The sequence below is a fragment of the Carassius auratus genome, unplaced genomic scaffold (genome assembly GCF_003368295.1).
Source record: "Carassius auratus strain Wakin unplaced genomic scaffold, ASM336829v1 scaf_tig00215205, whole genome shotgun sequence".
NCBI lineage: Eukaryota > Metazoa > Chordata > Actinopteri > Cypriniformes > Cyprinidae > Carassius > Carassius auratus.
In genome coordinates this window covers 1,168,428-1,191,915 of record NW_020527982.1, presented here as the reverse complement: position 1 = coordinate 1,191,915, position 23,488 = coordinate 1,168,428, and the positions used below count along the sequence as shown (strand labels likewise).

The following is a 23,488-nucleotide window of genomic DNA, read 5'->3' as shown; positions in this document are numbered from 1 at the left end:
GCTACTATGAAGAGTGGAGCGGATGGGAAACTCAAACACTACATCCACGGAGACTTTCGGAGCTCTCCATGCTTCTCAGTGACTCGGAGCCGCACATCGGAGACGGATAGCGTGAACTTTCAACCAGTCTTGGTGAATGAAAAGCGCAGGTATGTGTTTCATGGGCGCTTTTACAAGGACAACTTGGTCCTACAGCTACCGGAGAGAGTGGGGGTCCATTAACTGCGCTTCTAGAGCTTTAGAAGAACATAATGAGTTTACCTGAACTCTGGAGGTAGTGAGCAGCTCTCTTTGTGATCACCTCTCAGTACAGTGTTTTGGGTTAGTTACCTCATTCGCGATGTTGTAGTACGCAGACTGGCAGATCGAGACATTGTGCCGATTAGAGATAGACTGGTGGGTGAAAAGGGGTTTTGTGACCCACCATAATCGGAGAAAACCCTTCTCTTAAGAACAAGCGGATCTCCATTGTCACGTTGCTTCCTCTTCTCACCTTTTGACGCTAAGCGTCCGCAATGTGTGATGATATGAGAGAAAAAATGTTAAACTAAATAAAATGATAATAGTTATTTAAAACAGCATCTGATCACATACCTTGTTTTATCACTTTGAACAATTTTTTTAAATAATTTATTTGAAGATTATTATTATTATTATTATTATTAATTATGAGGAATTTATGTCTGCATCAAAAGCTAATGAGATTCCTACCTAGAAAGGATTTCAGCGTGTATCCATCCATGTGCAGTGTTTTAGGGTATATGATGGCCAAAAATTCAATCTTGGAATGCATCTCATTGGTTTTCGAAACACTGAGTGGCTTGTAGTCTAAAATCTATAAAACCTCTATCTTCTCAACCAATGTCACTAAGCAGCTCGTAGATGTAAAGTGAGTGAGGGAAAAACACCGATTGACTCTGACTTCTGAAACCCTCTACTTGTGTTTAGCTAAATTATAGCACAGCTTTCACTTCCACTGGAAACCAAAACTTTGAATAAACAAAAAGTTCTAAGCAAACTCCACTAGTATATTTGTCTGAAATGCCAAAACTAAAATGCTAACTAACTGCATAAAGTCATTTTTATATGTACAAAGGATTCTTATTAAAGATAAACTGATGTAGTTTAAAATTTTTATTGCAGTTGAAAGTTTCAACATCTATGATGTTGCATCATTAACTTATTGGTATCATCAAGCAAATTTAATAAGGTTCAATGTAGGTAATCTCAGATTGAATCAAATAGATCCCTACTCAGTTTAGGAGTAGCATGGAGAAGAATGATGGTTGGTAGAAAGATTGCAGAGAGCAATAGGAGCACAATATAGGTGCCACTCAAGTCTCTGTGTGGCACAAGATATAGAAACCAGTATATATTATGAATTAACTATAATATGAATTTGAGCCTATGGAAAGTGAACTCGAGCATGAGATGCATCCCAGTTACCCAAAATATATCTAAAAACATCATTTTACAAAAAAGCAGCTTCTGTATCTTATCAGTATTAGCTTTGTGATGCAACATCACATTCAACTTTTGCCTCTTGAGAGTGTGGCAATGTCCCATCAATCAAACTGGGTCTGTAATGTTTTGCTGTAATGTTTGCTTAAAAGTCCATTTGTTTGGGGTGTTATTGTTTTTTGATATCCAGCAGATTGACGTAACCTACACCGTGATTTAATGTCAAGTTCAGCGGTCACATGTAATTTGTTTTTGATCAAACTCACACAAGGACGAAATTGAGGTTGTGGAAGGTAGAGCTGCAATTGTTCAACAATTCAGGTGTCACAAGACTGATAAAGAGTACTGAGTTGAATTGATTTATGCATGGTGCCAAATAGTCTCCATAGCACACAGTTATGGCTATTATATTTCTTTACAGGTATTGTTCTTTAAGTGATGTTTGTTGCTTTGACAACTACACACTAATTATAGTGCCATTCTGTGTTCGTTTGGCAGATCTATGTGTATAGTCTCACAGGCAGTGATGGGGGGTTGCCTGGGGGGGAAGGAGGATGGGGGTTGGGGGAACTAATTGCAAAATTGCAAGTACAAATCCCCCTCCAACCCCTAAATATTTATACCATGGTAAATGGAAATCCTAGAATCAGGCTGTTAATTAATCACGACTTCAGTGCTTTTATAATCAGTAACTTCAAATACAAACCGAATGGAGCAGTTATCAGCACAATATTGCTGCAGCACAGTTCTTTTAATTGTGCACGAGTGGCATGCTTAAAGTGAGATCAGATTTGCATGAGCAATTCCTATCGCGAAGTTGCTGGTAAAATGTGCAAAATTTATTTATTTATTAATTCTTTTGAGAAATTGGCACTTTAAAATGCTATGGATAAAGTCGAACACGATCTAAAAAAGGCACATATATGAAACTCTTTTTAAAATACTCATGACCACCTTTACCAGAAGAATTTATCGCATTTCATTGTAGACTTATTTTGTTGAACTTGATGTAGAATTTATAAATCGATAATCTGTTAAAGGAATTGATTTTTCCCTACAGATTTCTATCACTACTGTGGCATGTTGTAGCTATTGTAGGCTGTGGTTTTTCATAAGAAAATGCTAGATAGATTAATAATTAAAAAAAATCATTATTGGCCGGGTGATGAATAATAGGCTAGCCTTATTATAACAAATGCTGTTAAGAACTATGGTACATTTTCAGAAGATGGCGAGTAGCTACAAGTCCGAATCAAAAGCCCTGTGTAAAAAGATTCTGCGATGAGTGATGGAAAAAAACTGGCCTTCAGATATTGCATAGGTTAAATCATTAAGAGCCCGATGAACTCTTAAGGAGTAAGAAATGAACAACATCAATATAAGAAAATGTTAAGTTAGATTGTCTTCACATGGCATGTTGAATTAGAGCGTTGTCAAACTATAGCCAGTGAATGCCTAAATAATATAAAATAGGTTACATTATACATCCTATGTAAACTAGTAATTGTAAGGTTATAAACCACAGGTTTGGTACACTTAACATAGTTTAACTATGGCTGTAGCTAGGTTTTTTTTTGTTTTTGTTTTTTATTGTTGTTGTTTTCCAAGAATAGGATAGAAAATATTTACTAGATAAGTTTTTTTTTAATACAATTTCTACATGACAAAATATTCATATCTAGTAAAATGCATGTTTTATATAAATTCCCACAGAGTTTCAAAACTTATTTTCATTGTCTTTGTCAAAGTAATTTTCATATTTGAGTTGAATTACTGCTTTAAATTGCAACCGCTCCTCATATGTAAGTGTATATTGTGCGTTAGGCAAATGTTTCCTTATCAGAGCCCTGAAGAGAGAGATTTATTGTAGTCAGAAACTATTGAATGATGGAGGAGTGTTTAAACTCACCTCTCACGCCTCAAGACTTTGACAGGGCAAGTGATGTTCATGTCTTTGTATGTGTATGTGCCTGTTAAACTCTTTTTGGTGGTTATTCCTTATTTGTTACTGTGTGTGTGCTACTTATTTCACTGTAAATAATTGATCTGGGTCACAAAAATGGTTCTCTGTGGATTGAGTGATTGTGGGCCCACTTTTAGATTTCCATCAGGTGTAATACAGAGCAGTCAACTGTTTTTAGAAGCAAATAACCTGGTTTGAATAAGTGTACTTGGTTCCATGAATGAATGAATAAAGTAAACAAAGTAATAATATTAGTGTACTAGTAGCACATATGACAATATAGCTCTTGAATACAGTATGTCATTCAGTAACATTCTTGCTGCTTTTGCTGAGAGTGAGAGAAGAGTGACTGTGAAAAATGCCATCTGTCTGATAGACTTTACAAGGCCTTTGGCTTCAATTAACTATTACCTGTAGTTCGCACTTTTCTAAAATGAATGTCAGCAAAAAAGTCCGGTTTCTGATTAAAGGCCACACGTTATGCAGCAATGAATTGATTTCTTGTGTGATTCACTTGTTTTGTAACACAGATGTTGGGTGTTCTGTGTCAGATTTCTTAAGAAGAGGAAATGATGTGAAGATTTCTTCAGGGGCGTTGCAAAAATATCCCAGAAATCAAATGGGGGGAAAAAAGTAATTTTTACTAATGTCATCATTGTGTATTATTGTTTATGCTTCCCTTTTTACTGTGGAGCACCAAAGGTGAAATTTAAATAATGAACTAGCCGTTCTTTTCTATATAATTATAAGCTATTGTTTATAAGTCTTCTGAAGCCATACAATAAATGATTTGTTCATGAATCACTTCTCTCAATAACCCACTTAAAAGAGAATATGTATTTTCAGTAAAACAAAAAGGACATACATTTCAATTTGTTCAACATGAAATTGTAATGGGTTCAGAAGTCTTGGTGTGACACTTTAATGTTGTTATTTTTTTCAAGAGGGTTTTTTTTTTTTTTTTTTGCAAGTCAGTTTTACAGGTATAGAATAACATGAGGGTAGTTTAGCTGCAATCTTTAAATGTTCAATACAACTGAAAAGTTGACCTTCTCTACTAGAAATATTGGCATAGTGTCTTTAACCTGAATTTTATCACACTTTCCACTGACCTTTTAACCATTAAATGACTAAATATTAACTTGTTTAACATTTAACTTGTAAATTCCAAGAAAAAACAAACTTGTTAATTTTGACAACAGTCACTTCCTTCTTTTGAGATGCAGCCAGCTGTCATGCATCTGTTGTCAATTGGTTAGATAAGATCATTAAACTCAGGGTTTACACCAAGTATGAATTGAAATGGGCTATAGGAGTGTAAGGGTGGTTTGCCTACAGAGGTTCAGGCTGTAGGATTGAAGAAACGTTATCAGCACAATGTTATAAAACTGTAAATTTCTAGTCTATTACCACCCACTGCCACTTATACCAACGACGGAAATAAGCGTGGTTACAATAGCTAAATATGTGGGAGAGCATTGCTATTAAGTGACTATATTGTATTGCAATAGGTAGCACTTCAAAGTTAAAATTGAATCAAGACTAGTTAGCACATAATTATGAATTGAAATGGTTTAATAACAATATTTTGTTACGGTTACACTTGAATTGGGTACAAAATAGATGAAGGATGGTAAAAACACATAGTTAATTGTACCCAATATGTATGTAAAATATTTCCTGAGAAGGAAAGAGAAAGGGGGAGCTAGAGGAGCCTCTGACTCTCTGCATAGTGTATTTTGTTTTAAAAAAAGTGCATGTATAATTTAGCAAGTGGTGTCCAGTTAACATCTGGAAAATTAGAATGATTATTTCACATTATGTCGTAACTTTGGGCAGTCCAGTCATGAGTCCTATAATGAGTCAAAGACATGGCTCCATCACAGTGGCTATAAAATGTAAAATAGTTCAAATAGTTATCTTGGTATTCTGTCGATAAAGAAATTAGCATAGTAAGTACAATATGTATACTTCCTATGGAATTAAGCAATAGTTAGAGTAGTGTTGTAGTCTGAACATAGCCGAGGCCTCTCATTTTTATGACTTGATGAACTTGTTGAACAGTCAATAGAGCTGTATAACATTCAGAGCTCTAGACAGTTGTTATTGGCCATATTAAACCCTTATAGTCTCTAAGTGAGTGACTGCGTCATCCATTATTTCTCTTATTTAATCTTTCCAGCCATTTCAAATTGTATACTGTCACTGGCCTTTCTGCGCTGTCGTTTAAACATTCTAGAAAGATGCATTTAGTGTTTACAGATGATTTGATGGTGGCTGAATTGAAGGTTTATTTATGTACACTACAGCAATTTCTTAAAAATTCTTGGGGTTTTGTTATTCTTTCAAGCATCTCAGAAATGTGTACTACTCGTGTGCTGCATATTTTGATGATAGGTTTATTCTCTGTGATCTGTTATGGTCTGTGTCAGAGAGGACTGGAAAATCCACTTCTACAAACTTATGCCAACCATTAAGAGGTTGGAAGGTAGACTAAATGTCACCTGCGTAACAGATGGAGGTTAATGGACACAGTGTTTGAAATGTAATTACTTTCAGTCTGATTTAACATTATATACATAATACAAATAGATGAATCTTGGTAGATGGATGCTAACTTAAAGGTCTTGGGGATATAAAGAGCCTGGCTGATACACACAAACCCACACAGAGAGAGATCCACAATGGAGAGCAGTTCAGGACCTCTCAAGACTCTCAGGAGACCACTGAACCAGTTGCCTGTCCAATACTGCAGTCTCTGGAGGAAAGAGCTTGTTCATGGCTTAATTGGGCCATACTGAAGCATGCTGGGAGATTTACAGACTATTTAATATTAGCATGGAGTCATACACTTTATTAATGATTTCTAAATAACTGTACACCGGTTAAACTGCACTGCTCTTATGAGGGCATATGCAAAGTCAGCAGAAAACAAAAACGCTTATTTTAGGTCCCAACACACACACACCTTAGTGTTTCCTGTTTCAGCAAGATTACATGCATACGTTTCTGCAGGATCTGCCTCCAGCTGATCTGGTACTCTGCTGGCGTTCTGTTCCCTCACGGGCCTCGTTGAAGTGTGTTAGGAAACAGATCAGCACTTTAAAGTCCTCAAGTCTGCGGATGCTTCGAATCTCAGAGCAGAGGTTTTATTAGTTCAGTTTGTGTAGGAGCGTATACTCATACTCATCCCAAGAAATCTCAAATCAGCAGCTGGTGAAATTGTTTGGTAGATTTGCAGACCAGTTAGGATTAAGAGGATGAGTCAATGCATCACTTCACTGGCCAACCAAAGCTTGTGCAGTAGTCACCAATAAAACATCACAGGGAAGTTGGAGAGCTCTCGGTTTGTTCCCAGAACAGTCTAGCTAGCGTGTATATGAGCTCGACTGACCGCAGATGTTTGTGCAGAAGACCGCATTAATTCAAGAGGATTAATATCACATACTGGATAGAAACGTCACATGCAGGTTGACATAAAATCAAGTTTCTTTTTCTTAATGCAGCTTTTTGGTCAGTTTGTGAAACTTTGAAAAACATTAAAAATATTATAGAAATAGATGGTCAAGTCCCGTCTTTTTCATTTCACCCTGAAATAAGAGGTTTGCAGAAGCAATTCACACTGAGTTTAAGATCTATTAATTTTTTCCTTGTACTTTTTTGGACTATGATTTAAGATTTGGCAAGGCAGAAGATAGTATAGTTGTGTAAATATCTGTGAGAGCCAGTAAGGACGTTATCCTGGGCACCAGAGGAAGCTGCTTTTTGAAACTGTTGACGTCAGAAGGAGTTCCTTTCTCAGAACATGAGTGTTCAGGATTTCAATGTTGGCACTGGCAGTGATGTAAAATGTGTCTTAATGCTTGAAGAGGAGGGATGCAACAACACAGTTAGCCCACAGTTCAGTACATACCTAGGTTTTTTTTTTTTTTTTAATTAAACCACGTTTTTCAGTTCGGTGTGATTCTGATGCTTGGCACATCAGAGGGTTTTTTGTGTGTTATTTTAAAATGAGATTTTTAAAACCAATTACGGTAACAACAACAATAAATACACCTCTTTAAACTAGAGAAAAACATGGATTATCAGTTTTTGTTTTGTTTTTTCAACATTTTACCCAAAATAGATTGGATTGGCCATTACGGAGTGCTATAAACACATGAATGTTTCATTCATACTGAAAATATTATGCATCACAGAGGCGATAGAACTAATAACTAATTCAGGGAAAGTCTTAATACTGACAAAGGCATTCATCTATCACTGTAACTCAATAAAAATGAAGTTTTGAAATATGAAATATAAAGACAAACACTCAACTACGACAATATATAGTTTGTGTTCTTCAAGCCATCTCGGGTAATTTCACAATAAAGTATATAATCCATTGCTAATCAACATAGAATATATTCTCTGCTTCATTCTGGAATATGAAGCCACATCAGATTACAAAAGGCAGATATTTCAAAACATTTGATGTATTTTGTGGAGTAAAAACATGTTAGAATATTTTTGTTGATCAACAGGTTTAGAAATGGCGAGGGAAGAAGTTTGGCATTTGTTGCTTTTTCAAATCCATGTGAATTTAGAGGCAAACATGCGATTGGCACGTATTGAACCGTGAATGTTGTACTGAACGGTTCAATAATAGGCTAAATTGAGAATTATGGCATCCTTACTACTTAGATATATCACATATTTCACAAATCATTGTTAACTGGGCAACTCTGTAATATTTTGGCTGTATATAACATCAAATTTTTTTAATGTGAGATTGTACAGTACATTGGTCAACATTGTGTTGTTTTAATTGTGCTTTTTAAATCAAACAGATTGTTGCTCTCTTAAGAACATCATGTGGCCTAATGGCAGAAAAGAGATGCCTTTAATGTAAAAGCAAGTGGTTGGTCACTTTTGATGTCAGTCAATCGTGCAGCTCTTGGTCAAGATATACGGTAGTGTAGCAAACTCTGTTTGCTATGTTCAACTAGAGCTCCCAGCTGTGTCTGGTCTGGTGGCATTACAAAAGCTGTGCTGTGCTGACCACTGAGCCACTACTTTTGGCAGCTAAACACTGCTCACTGTGTTAGACTTCACAAAAAATTACCCAAAACTGTTAAATCTCTCCTTCATCCTTTGAATGGCGGGAGTGTAACTGTACACTCTCATGCTTTTCGCTTTTTCAGACAAGCATCAGCAGGCCTTGACAAAGTACCATGATTCTGCAAAAACCATATAACCTTTTAACACAGAACGAAACAACATTGTAATCCTTGCTCAGACATAAAGTATATTATTCTCAATTTATCCTATAGCTAACCTAGAGCTAAAAACCAAACCAGACATCACTGGATATCATTTATTTGTTTAAAATGCCCATTGTTATAGTGATTCACTAAAACTTTTTGATGTATGGAAGAATATGTTTCAAAACCAATTATTTTAATCAGTTCTCACCCATAATATTTTTTAAGTTACAATTTCAAAATCCAAATATTTCCAAGCAGACCCTGAAAATACACAATGCTCCACACTATACTTCACAGTAGTTGCATCATAGCAGCTTTCCGAGTGCACAAATAGAATCTGCCTGAAACAGTGCAACATTGAGAGGACTTAATTAAAAGCCGTTACCCCCATGTTTTATCCTCTCTGATATATTGCCCTTCCTCCTCTCTGGGGCAATTGGAGTGATTTAGCCTTTCTCCCTGAGCACACACAACAGGCTGAGAACATGACTTTCGTGCTCAAATGAATGTTTTCTGTGCACTGAAGCCTGAGGGACTCTGTTCTGTGTGTGAAGGCATCTAAGCCTATTCTCTGTGTTACTTGTGGGGGAAAGGACAATTGATGTGTTCAGGTCTTGTATGTTTGTGTATTTTGACATCAGCTCAGTTTAAAAGTAACTTTCTAAAGCAGTTCTGCTCAAACTACAAGCTGTTTTACACAGTGTTTGTGTTCATGCTTGGTTCATTCACATGCTGTGCTCCTGCTCTGTCCGCGTGGATAACTTTCCCTGAGCTCAATCTCAGCCAGTGTGGACTAGTATCTGACACAGTTCACATGGGTTGAGAACTACTGTGTGAATCTTCTCTCTTTCAGTCTGTGCTTGTGTGCGCTCTGCTGTAAATCCTTCTCCTTTTCTCCTCACAGACTGATCCAGTGCGCTTGAAGCTCAGCTGATCCGTCTCTTCTTCGTCGTCTTCGCCGTCAGCGTGTGTGTGTAAAGATGGCGCCAGCGATAGGAGGGCCGGTGGGCTACACTCCTCCTGAGGGAGGCTGGGGCTGGGCAGTGGTGGTAGGGGCCTTTATCAGCATTGGCTTCTCCTATGCCTTCCCCAAGTCCATCACCGTGTTCTTCAAAGACATCGAGGTGATCTTCAATGCCACCAGCAGCCAAGTGTCATGGATCTCATCAATCATGCTGGCTGTCATGTATGGAGGAGGTCAGTTCCATTTACTGCTGTCACTTCTGTCCATCCTGGTACTTACTCTACTTCTTTATCTCTCTGGGAGAATTTAATTAAAAGTCACATGACTGAAAACTGTGAATTGTTAAATTCTGTATTTTGAGCATCGCTCTCTCTGCAGAGGTTTAATTTCTGTTGGGGTTGTGTTCTGGTAGAGTAAAATGAGTTCAGGACTGAAACACAGCTGTGTGTTTAAACCCTGACATGCTTTTTGCTACTAATGTGCATTGCTGGTTGTGTAGAGGCATGTTTAAACTGGGTTTCTAACCTGATGTCCTTGCAGGCAGTCACCCAGAATGCTGTCCTGATCAGACTGTTAAACTACACTTCACTACTTCTGTGTAATTAATGTGTTAATTTTTTAACTGCAAAGGCAATTGATGAGATGCCTAGCCAGGTTTGAGAGTAAGGGCAAAGATTTTTTTTGTTTAGGGTTTGAAGTGTTGCTGAGTCACTTCACGCCATACTAGGGAGGATCCAAACATGAACTTCCAGTATGACTAATATTTTCAGTCAGTCACGTAATAGAGAATTTGACTGAGGACAGTGTAGACTGATGATGCCACTTCCTGAAGTGGAACATGTCAGTGGTTTCCAAACACAGACTTCATTATGTACATGTGGCTGTGCACGTACCCTGAACTCAACAAAGAGGCTCTTCCAGTCACATAACCTGAGAGAGAGAGAGAGAGAGAGAGAGAGAGAGATGCTCTTTTTTTCTTTCTTGAACCAGTTAGTTTAAGTATGCTTGTCTTTGGAAAAGAAAAGTGAAAGGTTAATAAATGTAAATGTTCTGCAAATGACTTTGTAGTCTGCTGAACACTGTTGATCTGAAACATTTACTTCAGTACCACTTTTAAGTTCATATTTAAAAAATGTAAACATACATGACTAGCATGTTTTGTTATTTTTAATAAAGCATTTATTTAATTGAATTATACACTTTAACGATTTAATAATTTGTAAACTCACAAACTCTCTGCCCTTCCCTCATAGACTCCAATTTGGGAAAGAATGAATGAATGAAGGAATGAAAAGTGATTTGAACACAATCTAGTGTTGAGGCCCTTTAGTCCTGTACTTTTTTTCAAGATCCAGAATCATTCTGAGCGAGATCGTGTGTGTGTGTGTGTGTGTGTGTGTGTGGGCATGTTTTTGTGACATATTACGGACACAACTTTGTATAATGACATGGGTATGACACAGGTATTACAAGGAGAGGGTGACTTATGAGGACATAACCCATGTCCCCATTTTTCAAAACGCTTATAAATCATACAGAATTAGTTTTTTTGAGAAAGTAAAAATGCACAAAGTTTCCTGTGAGGGTTAGGGGTAGGGTTGGTGAAGGGCGATAGAATCAGTTTCTACATTATAAAAACCATTACGCCTATGGGATGTCCCCACTTTTCACAAAAACAAACGTGTGCGTGTGTGCGTGTGTGTTCTGACCAGTTTCCCTTGGCTCATGTTATGCCATGTAATATCTCTTTGTGGCCACATCACTGGCTGTTTTCAGCCTTGTAAAGCGTTTGATTTTCAGTAGGAGTCACAGTGCTGCTCCTGTGAGTTGTACATTTGAAATCCTCGCCGTAAAAGCACAAGTAGCTCTCCGACTGAATGTCTGAACCGTATCCTCTGCTGACTCTCCCGTCTCTCTGAACCAGTTTATATAATCGTTTATGTGTGTATTCTTTGGGATCACTGCTGCCTTTGTCTCTTTTTGGGACTGGAAGTGATGGCCCGTTTGGTGCTACACAAAGCCTGTCAGAATAAATTAATTCGAGGAATGTGATTGGGGGACAGATAAATTGCTTTGGACTCTCATTGGCTGCGTGAAACCAAAAGGAAAGTTTCTCCTCCTGATGAAAGATTAGATTTTATGGTGAACTGGCACATGTAAAGTTTGCAGATATTTCATTTTAAGTAAGAATTTATAACAATTTTAGTGCCTTTTGTCTATACATTTCTGTACGCTAAGGTAAACTGTTTATGTAGCCTTTTTTAAAGCTATTTGAAATGTTAGCATTCGCTTGGGTTGTATGTACACACTATTATTTGCTATTACGTTTTTATGGAGTTTCAGACTTTCTCAATAACACTGTGATGGATTTGTCTAATATAGGTTTGGTTATTAGTGGAACCGTGCCAAACATCACTGTGTCTCTTCTGTGTTTCTCATTTAAAAGTCTTCATTACCATGTTGACCAAACAAGCTTTTTTAAAAGGATGTGGAGTTTTGCCTTGTAAGTGGAAGTTATTCAACTCTCATTGGTCTAAATGGAGCCTTTCACAAGAAAAGCAAAGCACTGACTACCAAACAGTTTATTTATTCATCAAGAAAACCTGCCTCTTTTAGAATACACCCACATTTATTACTGCCACAGTACAGCTCAGGTATGTAAAAAAATAAAAAATAAAATACTATTATAGCCGGCAGCCATATCACCCTGGAGCTTAAGACCGGTTTCCCACTGAAGCTAAGCAGGGCTGAGCCTGGTCAGTACCTGGATGGGAGACCTCCTGGGCAAACTAGGTCGCTGCTGGAAGAGGTGCTAGTGACGCCAGCACGGGGTGCTCACCCAGGGGTCTTTGTAGGTCCTAATGCACACGATACTGTCAATAAGTACCCGTCCTTCGGATGAGACGTTAAACCGAGGTCCTGACTCTCTGTGGTCATTCAAAATCCCAGGATGTCTTTCTAAAAGAGTAGAGGTGTGACCTTGGCATCCTGGCTGAATTCGCCTATTGGCCTCTGACCATCATGGGTCCTAACAATCCCCATATCTGTTGATTCTCCTCTCCACTAATAAGCTGGTGTGTGGTTTGCATTCTGGCGCACTAAGGCTGCTGTCGCATCATCCAGGTGGATGCTGCACACTGGTGGTGGATGAGGAGATACCCCTCTGACAATGTAAAGCACTTTGAGTGCCTAGAAAAACGTTATATAAATGTAAGGAATTATTATTATTATTATTACTATATTCAAGTATATTATTAGTATAGCTTGCTATTGTATTAGCGAGGGAACTTCCAGTAATTGTGTTGCAAAAAGGAAGGTTATATAAGGCTGCTGGTTGTGTTTGGTTTACATAATGTTGGAGGTAAGTTAACTGAAATGAATTGCCACACACAAAGACGCACAGAAATGGCAAGTTCCTGTTCTGGTTGCTGGAGGCTGGTCTCATTCTGCTGCTTATGTTTTTCTGCTTCACACGAGCTCAGTTGATCATGTCATGTAGTGAAGTATCAGTTTCCTTCCTTTAAATAGTGTGCTGTGTCCTCCTGCAGTCCTGCTGGTGCGAGTGACTTCTGTTGTGATGCCATCATGTGGTGGAACTATGTGAGTGCAGCATTAAAAGGGTATTAAATGCGGCCTGAAACGAAGAGATTTTTCTTTTGCAACAAATCGTTGGTAAAATGTTGGTTGTCAGCCTCAGGAGGACAAAGTAGATATTATGTGAGCTGTTTTGTATTCTATTTATTTGATCCGAGGTTTACAAATTGTGCAACCCTGTGAGGCCTTTTTGTTAATGGTTTTACTTCTTTCATTTATTTTTGCTTTTTATTTAGCTTATTTTTTATTAAATCTTCAGTAATATTTTATTGGTTAAGCCTTTTTTTTATATATACACCTTGTTTTTTTCAAGTTGATTTTTGTAAAAGCATATCAAATGGACATTGTCATATAAAATGGATAGAATATTAAAAGAATTTCTAAATTGTTACTCATTCTGGTGATTTATTAAATTGTATTTATCTAAAAAAATGAGTACAGTTTAAAGCATTTATTTTCCTGCTTTCTAAAAACTGAATAAACATGAATTAAATGTAAAAAATATCCCAATGGATAACAGGGCTGCATATTAGGTTTTAGTTTCTTACTTTTTTAAAACTCACCTGTTTTCTCTTTAGGTTTTCAAGCTTTCAAAAAAAAGAATAGAATATAAAATAAGAATTATTAAATGATTACCATTCTGGTGTGTTTTATGTTTATTATTTTATTTTATTTTTATTTTTATTTATTTATTTATTTTTTTTAAGCTATGAATAAGATTTTGTTTTTTATGTGTGTGTGTGTAATTTTTTTTTTTTTTTTTTAACCAACCTGTATTCTCTCAACAGGACCGATCAGCAGTATTCTGGTGAATAAGTATGGTAGTCGGCCAATCATGATTGTCGGGGGCTGTCTGTCTGGCACAGGATTAATCGCCGCATCCTTCTGTAACACAGTGGAGGGTCTTTACTTCTGTGTGGGAATTATAGGTGGTAAGTACACTGAATGACATGCATCATGTGGGTACAATTAAATAGTGAAAGTGTCTGAATCGTTTTTCTGAATCTGTTTTCTCCCGTTACTAGGACTGGGTTTGTCATTTAATCTGAATCCAGCATTGACCATGATTGGCAAATACTTCTACAAGCGCCGGCCAATAGCTAATGGCATCGCGATGGCGGGCAGCCCAGTGTTCTTGTCCACCCTTGCCCCGCTGAACAGCTGGCTGTATGATCAGTTTGGGTGGAGGGGCAGTTTCCTCATTCTGGGCGGAGCTTTGCTGAACTGCTGTGTTGCGGGGTCACTAATGCGACCCATTGGACCAAAACCACAACCTGCCAGTCCAAAACAGAATGGAGAGCTCAAACCCCAAGAGAAAAAAACATGCATTCAGACCATCAACAGCTACCTGGATCTGACCCTGTTCACTCACCGAGGCTTCTTGCTGTACCTGCTCGGAAATGTCATCATGTTCTTCGGCCTCTTTACACCCCTGGTGTTCCTGAGTAACTATGCGAAGAGTAAAGAGATTTCCAAGGATAAGGCTGCGTTCTTGTTGTCCATCCTGGCCTTCACTGACATGATCGCTCGACCGTCCATGGGCTTGGTGGCCAACACTCGCTGGGTCCGTCCACGTATCCAGTACTTCTTCGCCGCATCTGTGCTGTATAATGGCGTCTGCCACTTGTTGGCACCAATCTCCACCGATTTTGTGGGTTTTGCCATTTATGCAGTGTTTTTCGGTATGGCATTCGGCTGGCTGAGTTCCGTGCTGTTTGAGACTCTCATGGACCTGGTGGGCACTCAGAAGTTCTCCAGTGCTGTCGGGTTGGTCACCATTGTGGAGTGTGGGCCTGTGCTGCTGAGTCCTCCGTTACTGGGTAAGACTGAGTGTAAATCCTTTTCACTTCATGGTCCACACAAAGTTGGCAGTTGACATTACCTTCATGTCATTCCAAACCAGCATGACTTTACTTCCACAAAAAAAAAAGAAAACATTATGGTTACCATTGACCATTTTATGTTCCACAGAAAAGTCATGCAGGTCTTTACATTAGGGTAAATGATGATAAAATAAATAAAATAAAATGCACGTTTACATTTAATATATAAAGTGTTTGAATATTCAGTTTAATTGAATTATTTATGATTAAAGGAGTGTCATTTTAGTTGAACATCAACATTTTTAAGGATACATTTTATATTTTCTTAAATATTAATATATAAAATGAAATATTAAAATGAAATAACAATAATAATTTTATCATTTATAAACAATTTTTATTATTTTATAATGTGTAAAATGCTTGAATATTTGGTTTAATTTTGGCTGAATTTAAAGTAGATTTTTGTGAAACATATTGCTATATAACATTAGATACCGTTACATTAATATTAATAATGTTAATATAAAAATGAATGAATGAATTTCGACATGACATTATTGACTAAATATAATATTTATAAAAAACATATTAATATATACAAATTCATATTAAAATGAAAAATAATCAATATTTTAAAGTGATTATTACTCAAATTACATATGTAAAATGCTTAAATATTTGCTGTAAAATGCTAGAATACCAAAACTAATAAATATGACAAAATATTGACTAAATGTAAAAAATACCCTTTTATCAAAAATATAAACATATTTGATTTTATAAAGTTGTATAATAAATATAGAAATATATTAAAAGTAATTTTAAGATTAATTAATGTTATTATTACTGTTAGAACCTACTTAAAAGTTACATTTAAACTTCAATTGAATTAATCACTGAATTTCATAATATATCCTGTTCCAGTTCATGTGTAAAAGAGCCTGACAAACCTGTTTGTCCTTGACTTCTATTTCTGCAGGAAAACTCAATGATGATTATGGTGATTATAAATACACATATCAGGCTTGTGGAGCCATCCTGGTGATTGCCAGCGTATTCTTGTTCGTGGGAATGGGAATCAACTACCGGCTACTGGACAAAGAGAAGAGGGAGGAGGAGAGAAGAACTAGACAGGAAGAGAAGGATGAAGAAACCAACATAGACAATGTCCTGAACGAGAAGGCAAGGGAGGTGAATGGAGGCGCACTGGATGCTTGATCTGACGTGGCCAAATTGAGAAGCACACAATATTATGTGGACAAACACCAACAATCCATGTCTTTGGGTTTTGGCCATCCATTCCCCCTCTAATGCATTACTCAACGATTCAACCAGTGTTTAAAACAGCACACAGGACTATGATGCCAAGAAATTCTCTTTATTCAATCCCACACACACCTCAGGCATTACTTTCACCCTCCCGAGATTCATATGAGAGTGTCTCTGTACCTAATGTCACAAGTCACCTTTTTGTGGTATATATTTTAACCATTATGAGAGCGCTCCTAGTTTTTGACTCCAGAATAACAGAGGTTATGCACTGTTAAAAGAAGCCACAAAACACACATTTCAAAACTTTTAGAGTATTAATGAAACATGCACACATATAGTTGAAGACATAGAAGTAAGAGAGATCTTTGACTCTTCTGTCTGTCTTCCATCTTAGAAATATAGTGTTTTTGGACTAAAGGTCATTATTATATGTAGGATACACGTTTCTTTTTTTTCTTTTCTTTTTTTTTAGTTGTGTGTGAAGTTGTTTTGCTTTAGGATGTCTATGTAGTCTTTCCTGTTCTGAATGGAAATACTCCCAGGCTTTGCTAGACTGCCATTTAAAGGCAAAACACAGAAATTATCAACTTTTGTGCTCTGAACATAGTTTTGGAAATCTAGTCTGTTACGGGACATGTCAAAAACTTGTGAAAATAGGGTATGAAATAGGGTAAATGCTTAATTACTGTTTTTTGCCTTTGCATGGCAGTAGAATTTATGGTTTAATTCAAATGTTTAATTTCTCTTTTGACAGGCTGCTTCCTGCTCTGGTGATATCATGATTTCACTTTGGTTATCAGACTCTCTGTACTGTAACATGAAGATTTCTGTGGTTACAATTTTTACAGACACAATATTGCAAATGTCTTGTTTTCATTCGAGACACTTCGCATGAAAAGTCTGCCAGTGATGTGCTTCAGCTTCTCCGTTTCATGTGGCATTTAGTGAAGATGATGATGATTTCACTAGGTTACACTACATTCCAACAGGGGATCCTTTTAAAATTGTGTTCATTTGTCTTTTTGACCACATTATTTTTAAATGTCTAGAAACAGTTTTAATATGGTTGCCATTGCCTACAGATCCTGTGCCTTACTTAAGTGCCTGTCTATCTACATGCAAGTATTAATATTTAACAGCCATACATGTAACAATACAACCCCTGACCTTTTTTCAGGAGGATGTGTAGTGTCTGCGATTAATTAGCTTTTTTTCTTTCATACCAAGAAGAGAGTAGTGCTTCATTTTAAAACTGAGCCAGCAACAAAAACAGCACTGAATCTGTGTTTGCTAGAGATAAAGAATATGAATATAAAGTTCTGCTAGTGTTATCTGCAAACGCGTTTATTTGAAAAACTAAGGTTCTTATTCGTTTTACAAACTCAAATAGGTGAAGGAATATTTTTCAGCTGTTTCTCAAGCCATCTTATTCTTTGTAGATTCTGAGAACAAAACAACATGACTTTCTACAGCGAGCCAATTTAACTCGAAAACATTGAAACAAAAGGGAGGAAGCACCACTACCTTCTGCCAGCTGTCATTCATTGTGATGATAAGGTCAAATAAGTGAATCAAAGATGCTGGTTCACAGCAGTTTCTGCAAAGGAGTAGATCTGTTCAAGCGTTGTTGTTTAGTCACCTAAGATGGCAGTTTTTTAATGTGCACTTTAATTCTGTACATTTTAAGGTCAAATTCACACTCTTGAGTTCTGCACATGCAGCATTCACAGTGTAAGGCTATTTACTTGACCTCTTTCCTAAATAGAAATGTATCTGTATGGTCCTGAGGGATGAATGCTTGTATACAGTTCTCTGGTGATGTGATCTCAGAGCTCTGCCGAATAACAGCAGCTGTTAGACAAAACAGCAGAAAGAGAATCCGAGCAGTGTTAACAACTCGTTTTCAGTATCTCAGAGTAGATCAGTATCACTGCTCTGACTACACTTCTCTTACAGGATCAGAGCCGTCTGAACTCCACTAGGTGTGCAGGTAGATTTCTTATTAGTGTTGGTAATTGTGTGAATGAAAATACTGCTGTATAGAGAAAATGGACCACCCTGAGAAAAAGGGGTAAAGCTTTTCAATGCATTTAAACTCTTCTCATTTTTCCATCAGTGTATTGCCAGAAGTGACACTAACCAGCGTGCTTTTAAAATGTCTCCTGTCAGAAAGATTGAGGTGAAGAGAGACAGGGGTATGTACTTGTGTGTGTTTGTGCACAGAGATTTCCATGCAAACTCACAATTTCATGATTAATTTAGGAGAGCGTGTAGAATCTGGCCCTTACAAGGCATTCAGGACAGAGGAAAAATAAATTCATCTTTTAGGTTTCTTTTTTTTAACCATATCACGTGTGAAAATTTGTATGTTTTGAATTTGTGTGTGTGTGGATGAGCAAGTCAATAAACTTTTTAAAAATATAAATGTGTTATTACTGTGAGAAGTCTAGAAATTCAGAAAAAAATAATTCCTTGGTGCAGCTTATAGGTCATGAAGAAGCTGAGTGACTATATTACTTTTAAAAAAATATAATAACTAAAGTCAGTTTCTATGTAGACATGTACCTCTTAAGTCTTAAAGAAAGTTATCGAAAATTTCCACTATTATTTCCCAGGGTGTGGATATATGTATAATGATAATGAAGCATGTGGTCACTATATGGGTTCACAACAGAAGGTGCCAATAAACCCAGGCATTACAGCTCAGTTTTAAGTACAGCTAGTACTTAGTCGTGTGACACTGAAGACTGGCATAATGATGATGAAAAATGCAGAAATAAATTTCAATATAATATAATTTTATTAAAATAGAAAAACAGAATTGTTTTTTATTCTGTATTTCTGATCAAATAAATGTGGCCATGATGAACAGAAGAAACTTCTTTAAAACAAAAAAAAACAAACAAAAAAAAAAATTAAAATCTGAGTGATGCCAAACTTTTGAACAGCAGTGTATGTATATATTTTTTATTTATTTAAAAAAAACAATGCACTTACCCATCTGCTGTAGAATGTTTCTGTTATCTGTGGAATTCATTTTTTATGGTACCACTATTTGTATAGTCTTACTTTAACTGTTTCCACTTGTATTGTCATTTGCAAGTCGCTTTCATAAAAGCTTCTTATGAACTGAATGTAAACTTAGAGTATTCATAATATTCGACAAGCAATATTAGCATGCCTGAAAACCTTTATTGTACAGATGGAGGACAGCATTTATGTAAATGTATATTGTAAGATTTGAAAAACAAAGTCAATGCTTTACATTTTAATTGATCGTTTGACTGAAAACTTCAAAGTACCTACCTGACAAATAACCCTTGTAACAACTAACCCCGGTCTTTCAAATGTAGTGGTCAAGAGGGGAAAACTTTTCAGTGAAGTTTCCAGACAATAGCCTATGTACAATGCAGTTATATATATAAATTCAATAATAATGCTATTGTTACAAAACTACACATCGTGTATATAAAAAAACGAAACAAATATAAAACATAAAAATCGCAGGTGCAGACAAATCCTCGTCAGCTGCCCCGAGGTCGTCTCCATGGGAACTAAAATGAAAAACACAAACTCAAACACAAAGGAAGAGTTACTGCGTGAGCCGACTTGTAATGAGAAAACTGTTGAAACATCTTGTCTGAAAGAAAAACTGAAGTTCTTAATAAAAGTATTAATATCAGCACATTTTAAAGGCTGAAACAGCTGCGAGTAAATTTATATGGGATGTCGGCAAATATTACCCCGCTAGCAAATCCTAAAGGAGTAAAGAAGCTGTGCGAACTTTGCCAGAAACCTGCGAAACTGCAGTGCACAAGATGCCTGGTCACCTTTTACTGGTGAGTCTGGAGCCTTCGAGTTATTCAGTTAATTTATGTGTTTTTGTCTTACAATATTAACCAACCGACCGCAGTGCTAACTGTGTAACTGCGCGGACAGACAGCAGGTGGCGCCAAACACGTCACGCTCACATTCTTGGCCGTGTTACTGCAGAGATGGAAAGGTTGAACGAGTTCAAACAGCTGGAGGAAAAATTATATGCAGGGAGAAGAGAATAGCCAGCCACGCGTGCTTAAAACCAACCAGGAAAAAGGGAAAGAAATATGACTGGGAAAATGTGTGTTTTTTGTGCATGCTTGGAGTTTTCACTTGCTGTTTTTAAAGAAGCCACAATCCTCACAACGATCTACAGCAGGTTTATTCAGTTCCAAGAAGTCCGGTCTCTGTTTTTCCTTCGTAAAGGGAGAAAAATAGTAATCAAAGATGAAGACATTGGGTCCTCAGAGTCAAAGGCTTCTGAGAGTTTTCTATTTAAAAGAAATAAATGTTTTAATTCCTCAGTTAATCCCAATTAGATATAAATATTATAAGATCAGATGCTTTATCTGTTTTATACATATGTAAGACAGGAGGCAATTTGCAGAAAAAGTTGTTACGGGTAATGTTTTATCAAAAGTATCGATCTATTTGGCTAGTGTTTTAAATAACCGCGTCTTCCGCAGTGATTAATGCTTTTAGTGACTATAGAAGAGAAGCAACGCACACGTGTCACGTGAAGGGCTTGAATGAAGCACGTTTGACCCTCTCTCTCTCTCTCTCTCTCTCTCTCTCTATCTCTCTCTCTCTCTATATATATATGTTTTATAAGATAACACCGGCAGATCATTACAATAATATATTACACTTTATTTAGAAATGGTAAAATGGTGCAGCTGTTGCCATTATGTCTAGCAGTCCTGTGTCAACATGCAAATATCTAAATTCTTTCTTTGACGGGCAGCTCTTGATCCGATAGTTAAATGAAATATGAAATATGTTCCAAACCTGTATGGCTTGCTTGCTTTGTTTTGTGTCTGTTTCACAAAAGTAGATTGTTGCCAATATCAAGTTTGTTTTATGAGGACACAAATGTGTGTGAATATGGTTTTATAAGTATTCTTCTGTGAATGACCAAACCTGCCGAAATAATAAATAAATAAATAAATGACTTAATGAAAACAAATTTAGTTAATTTATAATCAGATTTAACCTGGAATTTATTTAGCTTCCCGGAATACAATTTTTACATGCTTTATGTATTTTTCCTTTGTATTATATTTTTAAAATTTTATTGACTTATTCATTTATTTCAATATTTAATTTATTTATTAATGTTTGTATGTATTTATTTTAAAATACATTTATTTATTTCAGTTTAAGTAAAAAAAAAAGTTAAAATAAATAGAAATAAATACATATAGGAAAAATGTAATAAAAAATTTGAATTAAATTTTATTATAGATGTACTAAATTTGTTTATTATGTCATTTATTTCTTTATTTTCCTGTTATTACATTTATTTATTTATTTTTAATTCTTGCAGGGTTGGTGCTCTATTCATGTGAGCTCCTAAACCAAATGTCATACTAAACATTGTTTTGAAAATCAAAAAATGCAGGAGGTTTTGTGTGGGGGGTGGGTTTAGGGTAAGGGGACAGAAAATACAGTTTGTTCAGTATAAAAACAATTATGCCGGAGAGTCTCGGTAAACCACATATACCAAAATCTGCATGTACACGTGTACCTATTTATATCTTAAGGACAAATTTGTGCCTAGAAATTAGCTAAATCTGACAAGAGCTCCCAAAAACCAAAACTATTTTAATTGTAAAATTGCATTAAAGGGTTAGTTCACCCAAAAGAGTTCACCGATCACCCTTATGCTGTTCCAAACATGTAAGACCTCCATTTGTCTTCGGAACACAGTTTAAGATATTTTAGATTTAGCCTGAGAGCTCTCAGTCCCTCCATTGAAGCTGTGTGTACGGTCTACTGTCCATGTCCAGAAAGGTAAGAAAAACATCATCAAAGTAGTCCATGTGACGTCAGAGGGTCAGTTAGAATTTTTTGAAGCATCGAAAATACATTTTGGTCCAAAAACAGCAAAAACGACAACTTTATTCAGCATTGTCTTCTCTTCTGTGTCTGTGTGAGAGAGAGTTCAAATCAAAGCAGTCTGGATATCCGGTTCGCGAACGATTCATTCAGTTCACCAAAACGAGTTGAATCGTTTTAAACGGATTGCGTCTCTAATGCGCATTAATCCACAAATTAATTAAACTGTTAACTTTTTTAATGTGGCTGACACTCCCTCTAAGTTCAAACAAACCAATATCCCAGAGTAATTCATGTACTCAAACGGTACATTGACTGAACTGCTGTGAAGAGAGAACTGAAGATGAACACCGAGCCGAGCCAGATAACGAACAAAACATTGACTCGTTCACGAGTAAAGAACCGTTTCTGTCAGACGCATCCGATTCTTGAACCGAGGGGCTGATGATACTGCGCATGTGTGCTTCAGCGTGAAGCAGACCGACACACAGAGCGTCTGAACTGAACTGATTCTTTTGGTGATTGATTCTGAACTGATTCTGTGCTAGTGTTATGGATGCGGGTAAACCGAAGGCGTGAATCAAGGGCAATCATCGCAAATGACGCCATTACGTCGAGCGCAAAAGATCCGGTGAACCGTTTTCCTCAACCGGTTTATTGAATTGAACTGTCCGAAAGAACTACTGGTGATCCGAACACCAATGCAACCGGTTCTTCACTCGTGAACGAGTCAGTCTATTGTTCGTTATCTGGCTTGGCTCGGTGTTCATCACAGCAGTTCAGTCAGTGTACTACTGTTTGAGTGCATGCATTACTCCGGGATATTGGTTTGTTTGAACTCAGAGGGAGTGTCAGCCACATTAAAAAAAGTTAACAGCTTAAGTCATTTGTGGATTAATGCGTATTAGAGACGCGAATCATTTAAAACGATTCAGTTCGATTTGGTGAACTGAATGATTCGTTCGCTACCGGATATCCTGCTTTGATTTGAACTCTCTCTCACAACAGACACGGAAGAGAAGACAATGCTGAATAAAGTCGTCGTTTTTGCTATTTTTGGACCAAAATGTATTTTCGATGCTTCAAAAAATTCCAACGGACCCTCTGATGTGACATGGACTACTTTGATGATGTTTCTCTTACCTTTCTGGACATGGACAGTATACTGTACACACAGCTTCAATGGAGGGACTGAGAGCTCTCAGACTAAATCTAAAATATCTTAAACTGTGTTCCGAAGATAAAAGGAGGTCTTACATGTTTGGAACAGCATAAGGGTGAGTTA

The 23,488-nt window shown here is 36.8% G+C and overlaps 2 protein-coding genes across 2 annotated transcripts in view; both read left to right on the top strand.

Annotated features, from left to right (window-relative positions):
* The first annotated feature begins 18 nt into the window (after positions 1-18).
* LOC113093947 (monocarboxylate transporter 1-like) lies at positions 19-18,660 on the top strand. The gene is made up of 5 exons (XM_026259560.1): positions 19-149; positions 9,578-9,870; positions 14,020-14,163; positions 14,257-15,051; positions 16,037-18,660. The coding sequence occupies exons 2-5, from the start codon at positions 9,654-9,656 to the stop codon at positions 16,273-16,275; spliced, it is 1,395 nt and encodes a 464-aa protein (XP_026115345.1). The 5' UTR covers positions 19-149; positions 9,578-9,653; the 3' UTR covers positions 16,276-18,660.
* Positions 18,661-19,790: 1,130 nt separating this feature from the next.
* The window catches only part of LOC113093918 (zinc finger MYND domain-containing protein 12-like), an 11,347-nt gene continuing 7,649 nt past the window's right edge, over positions 19,791-23,488 (top strand). Inside the window, exon 1 of the mRNA XM_026259516.1 lies at positions 19,791-20,168. Within this exon, the coding sequence (XP_026115301.1) occupies positions 20,056-20,168 (113 nt within the window). The 5' untranslated portion in view covers positions 19,791-20,055. The remainder of the gene's footprint in view (positions 20,169-23,488) is intronic.